At 24.2% G+C, this 10,756-nt stretch overlaps 1 protein-coding gene across 1 annotated transcript; it reads left to right on the top strand.

Annotated features, from left to right (window-relative positions):
- The first annotated feature begins 1,561 nt into the window (after positions 1–1,561).
- On the top strand, positions 1,562–9,545 carry LOC112602033 (early endosome antigen 1-like). The gene is given in 16 exon segments (XM_025349950.1): positions 1,562–1,736; positions 2,033–2,259; positions 2,547–2,764; positions 2,835–2,994; positions 3,489–3,733; positions 3,875–4,118; positions 4,185–4,319; positions 4,321–4,368; positions 4,466–4,711; positions 4,789–4,854; positions 4,856–4,964; positions 6,768–6,976; positions 7,335–7,550; positions 7,727–7,915; positions 8,584–8,742; positions 9,312–9,545. Coding segments are annotated over 16 exon segments (2,880 nt in total).
- The last annotated feature ends 1,211 nt before the right edge of the window (positions 9,546–10,756 follow it).

The following is a 10,756-nucleotide window of genomic DNA, read 5'->3' as shown; positions in this document are numbered from 1 at the left end:
GCTTTATGTTTTAGAACAGTGCTACTACCGGCAGTCCGGCACTATCCAAAATCAGATTATTTCAACTACTCACTACTCAGTATTTTTTTCTATGTATCAGGCGTTGGCTACAATAATGGGCTCTTATATTAGTTGTATTATAGACTATAGTCATGCCCTTATAGATTTTTTGTAGTTGCAGTATCGGCTATTGCCTAACTCACAAGTCACAAGACGGCCAAGACTTAAGTGGCCATGCTATATTTTTGAATTAAAAAAATTCTCAGTTAGTTTGATATAGAAAATTAATTGTCATTTTAAATTCTAAGCAAAGCCTCGGAAGAATGTATATGCTATATAATAATTTGGAACATAATATATGCTGATATTTTCAATGTTAATGATGGTTTCTGATTGAAAGTTTGAAATACCTAGTCAGAATTTAAGAAAGTCATAAATAGAAAAATCTAAGTAAGTATACCTACTTTAAAACATGAATGATTATTTTTTAATCAAATCGATTTTGTTTTATTATGTACCTGTTGACCAAGAATGGGTAAATAATTTTTTGAAAACTTAATAATTATAAATATAAAACGACAATATAAACATTTGGTGAAATTTCATGTAGGTATTTACTGCAGTTTTTCGTTTATAAGTTATATCAAAAACCAAAATCGATTTTGTTAAAAATTAAATTTGCGTAAAAATTCCCACTTTTTAATTTTTTATTTGTTTTTCCTGATTATTAAAATAAACACTGAGAATTTTTAAGTTTGACCTCTTTAAAATACAAACTAGCTTCGATTTAATATTCAAATAAATCACCCTCTTTTTTGAAAACTTAAGCATTTTATTGGCAGCTTATCATGTACTCATTCACACATTAAAAAAAAAAGTTATGATAATTTCAATGCATTCATCGCTCCGTTTAGAATCTAAAATTATATTTCAACATATTATTTCAGTAATTTATATAAAATATATAACAATATATGAAGTACACTTAGTACACGAGGTCTAAACTCTATGAACCCCCTCCGTCCATAAATTTGTTAGAGTACATAAATATTAATAATATTATATAGATACTAATATTATGAATAATTTCGTATTTGTATTGCATACATTTTACATAGGTACAGGTAAATTTGTTGTATTACATCTTTGTATTTTATCTTTCAAACTTTGAAAATCAATTATAATTACTTATTATATTATAATATACTAGCTGAATTACCCGACTTTGCCCGTGTATAGTTTGTACTTTCTCAAAATGACTGTAATGACGATTAAAATTATATTGTGAATAATAAATCACTCGAAGGAGTATTTGGTACAACTCAGTGAAAAAAAAATTGGAAAAATGTTAATTAGTGTCGTCACAAAATAGGAACATAAAAAAGAGCTGTTCTTTTATAAATATAAGGATTTGTGTAACTATAGTACCTAAAGTTACTTTCCATGATAACAAACAATGTTTTCAAAATCATATATTTATATAAATATGCGACAATTGATCTTCATATTTATATAGATAATATATTGTCGTATTAACTCATAATTTAGTTCAAAAAACATAATGTCAGAATACGTAGAAGTTATGAATGAATTGGAGAATGATATGTTAACAGACGAAAAAGAAACATTAGAAAATCATAGCACACATTTCATGTCTATTGAAGATCCTAATCTGGATCCCAAATCTACATCTCATGAATATAAACAAGAAATTAATAGCAGTTTTTATTTGAACGGTGACTATAAAAAATGTCCATTTATATACTGTACGTCTGTATAGTATTTTAAGTTATGATTTTAAAATAAGAAGTGTAATCAACAATATTGTTAAACTGCAGAAATTCACTATTCTATATTGTAAAAATTTCTAAAGAGATTTAAATAGTAATAATAATAATGATAAAAGAATTTCAATAATTTTTATTTTTCATGAGCTTATGCTATATTATTATTATAACCATTATAGGTTATCATTTATAGCTAAAATTGTTGGAAAAGAAACATATTGGAAATTATTTTGTACATGTTTTAGAAACAGAAACAGAAGTATATAAAAACTGTTCTGATAGTATTATTTCTCTTGAACAGTTTAAAAATGTAAATAGTGGATCTATGACTTCTCAGTCCACAAATAATACATTAAAAAACCAACAAATCGTACTTACATCGGATAATCCTTTGATGGCAAAAATTCAAAATATACTAAAATTACAACTGTTGAAACAAAAGGAAAATATAAAAAAAGGAATATTAACTCTTGTAAGAATAATATATACGTTTTACTCATACCTAGAACTTGGCAATTCAATCACGTAAAAAAAAACATTAAAGAATAATTCTTTACACTTTACATTTTTTGTAAAAATAAACATGACAATTTAAAAGAAAAAACTTCTAAAATAATTTCTCAATATTCATATTTCCAACATATCTACACACAAAAATTTTTAAACAATTAGTTTATGTTTTCAAATCCTAAATTCTGATGATAATAAATCAACAATTTCATTTTATTGTTTTGAATTTAATTCAAGTTAATGTTTTAGTGTGGGGTAATTAAAATCAAAGAGAAAGAAAAGTCATCGGCCATTGATCTGATAAAAAGTGCAAACTGTCGAGTTGCAGCACAACAAAAACTATTGAGCGACTTCCATCGAATGAAAGGGCAATTGGAAACAGCAAAACAAAAGTTAAAAATAAATATTGAACAAAAAATGCAATGCAACAAAGAAATTTTCGCAAAAATTGCAGACGAAGAAAAAAAAATGTATGCTTCAAAAGAAATATCTTAATTCGTATTTAGGTACAAATGTACAATTGATTTAAGTTTAATTAGTTTCGGTTTTAAAAAGACAAATAGAATGCAGTCGTGGATTTTTAAACGAACTTAATAAATATGAAAAAGAACAGGAAATCACATTTAATAAGTGTAATCAAACAAAATCTCAGGCAAAACAATATAAGAAAAAATTACTAAATAACCAGCAAAAACAGGTGATGTTTATTTATTCTACTTCTAAAAAAAAAAACTGTAAATTTTCAATTTAAACTTATTCCGTATGATTTATGTTATAATTGTTAAATAGAATAATATATTTTACAGTATAAATACATAATTAAATAGGAGGAACATAAATACTAACATATAACTTACATAAAATTAAATAATAAAAATCGAAAAAACCTAAATAATAATTTTAATTTTACTAAGATCGCTCATTGAAATTCAAAAATTTTAAATATCTCTATATTTTCGCGTAAAACTAAAGAACTAATTTTCTAACCTATTATTATGTATAATAAATAGATATTAATTCAGAGGGGAAATTACTCAGTCTAGTGACGAAATATCTAAGTATATATCATTAATAATATAAAGCTTGTATAAACTTAGTATATATTAAATACTTGTATAAATTATGAAATTATGTAATATATAACATTTATAAACTTATTTTTTTAAATCTATTATAATAAATAATATTTAGGATTTGTTATTATTGTCTCTAACTCAAGAAAATCTGCGGTTGGAAGATCGTATTAAACAATTAGGTGAACAAGCAGAGGCAAAATTTAATGAAAACGAAGTACTGAGACAAAAAGTTATGGATAATTCAATAAGTCTCGATGCTATTAATAAAGATAATGTGAAGTACACATTGTTATGGAATGACATTATAATAAGTATTCAACAATGTGAAAAATCTTCTCAGAAAAAAATTAAAGACTTAGAGTAATAACTACTATAGTATATAATAAATAATAATATATATTAATTATATAAATACCTAGAAAGATTTATTATTTAATAAATTAATTGACTAATACTGTTAGCTATGCATAATATAATATTCAAATTATCTCTATTTTTTAGAGAAGAGAAAAATAAGTATCATATATTATTGACTGAATACTACAGTTACAAACGCAGTTCACAAAACGAATGTCACAAATACGATGAACTAATGTACTACTTAAATAAATGTACACAAAACCAAAATAATTTACAAAATGGGTTTAATACATGTTTAGAAAACTTTAATCATTTGAGAGATAAGTATTTTAATATCTTAAAAATGACGGAAATTCAAAATCAAAACTTAAAGGAAGTGATATTTGTATGTATTTCGTAATATCAAATACTTAAGATTTTGAACACAAATAAAATTAAAGTCTTATTATAGGAACAACAATCTGTTCAAAATGAATTAAATAAATTATTGTATTTAAAAAACAACATATCAAACCAAAAATTAATACATGAAGATAACATTTTAGAGGAATATAAGAATGAATCAATTACTGATTGTTATTGTCAAAAAAATGAATAGCAGTATTTTAGATCTTAAAAAAAAAAATAACGAGAACGTAATAAGACAATTATATTATGTTAAATATAATGTTTCTTCTTAAAGATAATAATACGTAATCATAAAGTATTAAATATTATAATTTATAAAAATAGGAATCATTATTAGTTAAGATTGAGAACGATGTTTGTCTAGATCAAATAAAACTAAAACAATATCGTACTACAACTTATAATTTAAAAAAACAAATAAAAGAACTCGACAAAAATCTGGATCAACACGATTTGTACATTACGTCATTGGACTCTAAACTTAAGAAACTAAACACAGATATACAAATTATATCAAATACGATTGAATCGGAGAATAAAGAATTAGAATCTTTGAAAAAAAAACAAGAAGCAAGTCAACAATAATAAATAATTAAATAAATATTTTTACATGATTTACATTCGATTTAAAATTGATTTCACTTCAGGTTGGCGATGATATGACTCCGCAAATGCAAATTGATCATGTTAGAAGTCAAATTAATGATGTAGTAAAAAAAAACTAATGTCATTAAACAATATTGTATTCAAAATCAAAATCAAAATGTAAAATTATTAGATGAAAAAAATAAACAAATCGTTGAACTTAATAAAATGCGTGAATGTAAGTATTTATTTATTATTATTTAAATCAGGGGTCGGCAACCTTTTTAACCACACAGGCCATTTTTTTTTCAATTGTTCATCAAGGGCAACATTAAAAAAAAAAAAATTACATATTATGATATAATACTTATAATTGTATTGCTATTATGAAACGGTTAGATTAGATTTTATTTATAAAGGAAAAAGAATTATATAATATTGAAAATTATATGAAAAATGTTATTGAACAAAAGTAAAACACAAAAATTAACCACCTTTGTGCGGGCCATCAAAAATTGCTTTGCGGGCCGCGGATTGCCGACCCCTGATTTAAATAAATAAATGTTAAATTGCGATGTGATAAAAAATTTGATTCAATTAAATAATAAAAGTAGATTCATTTATTGCTAAAATACACAAATGAAACACATTTTTACATATTTAATGAATATATTATATTTCTAAATCTTTTATATAGGTAATATTATTTGTTATTTTAAAAATAACTATTAAAATTAACAGAGTGGGGTACATGTCTTCGAATGTCATGTGTTCGAAGGTCATGTTTTCGAATAACAAGTGTTAGAAAAGCCATTTGTTTGAATAGATATATGTTCGAAAAGTCGTATGAACGAAGTAATAAATTAAATATCATTAGTTGTATCATGAATTCATGAGAACACATGAATTATTGGGACTAGCCTATTTGCGTTACCGAGGAGACACCACGTGGATGTTGGCTAGATTATATCCCAAAAATTGTGTTTTTTTATTACGTTAAGGTATAATATATTAGATTAATTTAAAAAAATATAAATATTATTGGTTTACCAGCTAAGGTAGCACGGGTAATTGTTCAACGTCTAATCTGGTGACTCCGATATAGATGAATATCATCGCACCATGGGGGGCCGTGTACAAAATTTTTTTTTTTTTTTTTTATTAATTTTTAAAATATTAGATAGTTATTTTTAATTAGAATAAATAATTTTCGTACATACGACTTTTCGAACATATATCTATTCGAGCAAATGACTTTTCTAACACTTGTCATTCAAAAATATGACCTTCAAATACATGACCCGCTCCGAATTAACAATGTTACACAAACATTTTTTTTGCAATAATGGTGTATAAAAAATACAAAATAATATACTTTATTGTAAAAAAAATAAATTCAATAAACATAAATAATATTAATCAAATCAATTATTAACTATTTATAGTTTTTTTAAATTAATTTCTGAAAGATCCTACATATCGATATTTTCATATTTGTTTATGAATCGAATAATATCTTCATCAACAAACAAACTAGTCAAAGCATCTAAATATTGTTGGCTTATCGAAGATCTAAGTTTGGTTTTTAAAATGTCCAGTTTTTAAAATTAATACTTTACATGATATATGTTAAAAAAACTAGACTTAAAAACGAACTGTTGTTTTTACAAAAAAAAAGTTGACATTTCTTAAAGAGCTAAAACACATAAGTGATTTCCATTTTTCCATTTGGCATTTTAATGACATCCAATATTGAAAAATGTTAAGGACCTTCAGAATGCGGAAATAGTTGAGTATATGGGTAGGCAAGATTAACACTTGAGTTGTATATACTTGAATTTTAATAATTAATAATTTCTTTATAGTCATTATTTGAGACAATTAATAACTTATTTTTATACAAAAATATAAGAAAAAAAAACTGTATAATGATAATCTTAATCTATATTATATGCATTATGTACTTACGAGTATGTTATAAAAATATACAATTAAATCATTACACAGATGATTTTTAAAATAAATTTATGATATGTTTTAGATGATATACAAAATATTATAAAGAGTAGAAAACTTGATCACGAAATTGTTTCTTTATCTAAAGAAGTTGATCAATATAAACGAACACTTACAAATATGAGAAATAAAATTGTGATATATAATGAAGTTTTTGGTAAAAATAAAGGGGAAAGTAATAAACTTTTGAACGAAAATGAATGGATACAAAGTTCTGCTTTAGTTGAACTAAAGGTATTTATCCCATTATTACCATTATGTGAAAACTAGAGTATTATTATAAATTAATATTATATTTTAGCATTATTAATTAATTATTACTATTTATAATACGTATTTAGAATTTTATTTATAAACACGTAGGTACGCACACGTATATATATATATTATATAATTATACATATTTATTTTATAAATATATATTATTATATAATTTGAAAAATTTCGTTTTAGTTAATTGTTAATTGAATTAAATAAATCAAAAATTGTAAGCTCAATACCAATATATTTCATTAGTTTAATATGTTTTATTTTAAATACACACATTTTGTTACAACAACTAATTATGAAAACAATCAAAAATATTTTAAAGGAAAATGAAAAACAGTGTTTGGAGTATATGGACCATTTGAAATTTTTGAAAAATGAAGTAAATGAAATGAAAAAAACATTTATTGAAAAACAACGAGAAAGTAAATCATGGGATGTTAAAGTCCAGTCGCTGGTTGATATTAAAACAGAACTTAAGAATAAACAAGGCATTTTTGGTGATATTGAAGCTTCACAAAAGGAAATACATAAAATGCAGGTATCTTACTGTCATACAAGCTAAATAATAATTCCACGTAGTAATATTAGTAATTAGTATATAACATTTTAATTAAATAATGATATTAATTAAGAATTTTATTTATTTATGTATAATAGACATTAAATAATAATTTGTTGAAAAAAATTGATAAATTTTTTTTATTATGATTGCAGATAATAGAAAGTAGATTGAAAAAAGTGTTGGGCAAAATAATGATGGATTTGGAAAAATGTATATCTAAACGAGATACGATTTACACTACATTTGCAGCAAAAAATACTCGTTCAAATGGTAAAAATGATAAACAAAAATTGTTGAAGATTCTCGATGACAAGCGAATAATGATAAGAAAAATTAAGACTGTAACTCTACTTATTATTATTTTATATTTATAATTTAAATATTTATATTATATTTATCGTATGTCTATTTTTCATCTGCCTCTCGTAACGACGGTCTCGTTATTTAGAATAGATCACTGTTGCGTAATAGAAGTATTAAATTTAAATTCAATCGTAAATCATTGTAGGTATACAAAAAAAAAAACGATTTTGAGTCGACACGGTCTATCAAACTTCATCATATTACACTTAAATAATAAATGAGTAGTTATCTACTTCTCTCCCTTTTTTTAGTTTCCAGGTGATTTTGTAAACGTAAAGTACTGAGCATTTTTAATTTTGACTTCCCAAAAGTAACAACAAGATTCATTTTATATTTCTCACGAGAAAAAATATCAAAGTTAAAAATTTAAGCATCATTTTCTATAAAAAGTATATAAAAGAGATACAAAAAGAGATACGAAAAGAATACATTCATAATAAAATCAATACATTCATTAAAGCCGTTCATAAAAAACATTTTACATTTACTTTTGTATTTTTTGTATTTTATACTATGATATTATACTTTTTACTCATATTAATAATTTATTTAAATATATAAATTATGGATAATAAATATTGCTTGACAAAAACAAACTTATCAATAAAAAAATAAATTAATTCATATTTTAAAATTTACTTTACAGAAATGTAAAAAAATAGACAAAGACATTAGTAATAGACAAAATTATAAAATGGAATTGGAGTGTAAGCTTGCACATTTAAGAGATAGATTTATCGACATTGAACAAAATATGAATGATTTAACAAAAATTATTGAAGATATGAATGCTTTAAAACTCAAAGTTTGTATATTACTAGGCGCCAGCAAAATAGCCATTTGTAGTAATTCTAAGATTAGTCATCGAGTAGTGTAAAGACAAAGTTACATTGAGTTGTATTTTTTATTTACTATACGCATCATAGGCACAAATAGCTAATACATATGTATTTTCTAAAAATGATTTATACTTTGTACTAAGTAATAAAATTTTGAATTTGGGGAATTTACGAATAATAATCTCTACTCTCCGCCCCTATTTACGCCAATAATTAAAATCAATGTAATTATATTAATATGTGTTTTAAAAGAGAATTATTTTACGGGTAAATAACATAGAATATTATAGTTATATGACTTATATGTATATGTATAGTATATATTTCAGTGATACAACCCCAAACACTCCCAGTTTTTTTTCTCCTTAACCATTAAACCGCTCAACCTAATCCAGCTTATATATTTAGTTAAGAAAATACTTGTAATTTATTGTACGTGCAATTTTTTTGTTTGTATTATACCTAATTGGTGATGTGGATTAAAAATGATTTTTGATTACCTATTCAATAACAGCCATGTATCTATTTTTTCTAGAATTTTTATAAATTAAACTACAAGCAAAATCTTGTTAAATTCTTTGACGATATAAAAAAAGAAAAATACCGTTTGCTGATAAAAAGTGAATCCAAAATGAACGAAGCAATTAAAGCCCAGAGTTTGAAGAATTCCAATTTAATAACTGTTGTGGAATGTTTAAAAAAGGATTTTCTATACTTGAATGTTGAGTTAACACGTTTATTATTAACTCTTAAGTCTATTGATGATTAAATAACCATAAAACAAATAATATATATATAAAATGTGTGCGTAACATGTTTATATAATAGTAATTTATTATGTATTTACGTTCCACATTACATAGAAAATTAATATTATAGTGTTACCAAAGTATATAGATTACGCGTCCATCATGATAGGAAATTGTCAAAGCGTTTTCCCGAGGAAATAGCGTTACACGGTCTAATGACTAATAGTTTAATAAGTAATAACTCTATTCTTTGGTGTACTTCTGTGCTAGACTCGTCAAAAGTCATATGAAAATCAGTAGTAATAGTAGCAACAAGTACGAACATAAGCCCTTTATAAATAAATTTTAAGATTGAACAGCACGTATTACTGTATTAGTTTTGGTAAGTTTTAAGTACGTATTATAAAGGATGTCTCAAAAATAACGTCAGGCTTAAAACTGCTATAGATCCAATTTATTTATGTAGAAATAACAAAAAAAACATATTATTCTCTTTAGAAGAGATTGAGGTTTAAACATAAAAAATAATATCTTGAATATGCCCCCCCCCCCCCCTATTAGCCCTACACGCGATCACTCGATCTATGAAATTCCTTATCACTCAATTACATATTGCTCCATCAAGTTCGCAGAGAACACGTTGAATTTCTTCTTTAAGTTCCATAAAATTGCGTGGCTTATACTGGTAAACTCGTGACTAGAGTATCCACATAGAAAAAAATCACATGGTGTTAAATCGCAAGATTGAAATGGGTAAGATATATATCGCTAATTATGGTGATGTTCATAATAAACAAATTTTTTATACTGCCTACTTGATTTTATTACCTATAACCTTGTAGGTACCATCATGAAAATAAATTGAAAATCAAATTCTATACTAATAGTTAGGGTTAGGTTAGGAAACTGCATATAATACAATGTTCTAATACTATATAATGATTTGTCAATAATTTTTTATTTTATTATTATTTTACTTTATTCTGATTTAAATAAATTTTATTTTTTCTTATTTAATATATTTATTTTATATATAATTAATTTTATATCATACTATTAAATATAATATGTACCGTAATTGTGGGTGAATAGAAACAGGTTTACACCTTTCAGGTGTTATATTTCTGGATCTAAAATATGTACAATGTTGTGAATTACATAAAAATTTGGGTCTCACCGTGTACTACATGATAGAATTTTCAACGGTTATCCAACTATAAAATTTGATTTT

Source organism: Melanaphis sacchari, unplaced genomic scaffold (genome assembly GCF_002803265.2).
Source record: "Melanaphis sacchari strain LSU unplaced genomic scaffold, SCAv2.0 Contig80_pilon_pilon, whole genome shotgun sequence".
Classification (NCBI taxonomy): domain Eukaryota; kingdom Metazoa; phylum Arthropoda; class Insecta; order Hemiptera; family Aphididae; genus Melanaphis; species Melanaphis sacchari.
Note: the sequence above shows the minus strand (reverse complement) of the source record. Positions and strands in the feature narration are given on the sequence as shown.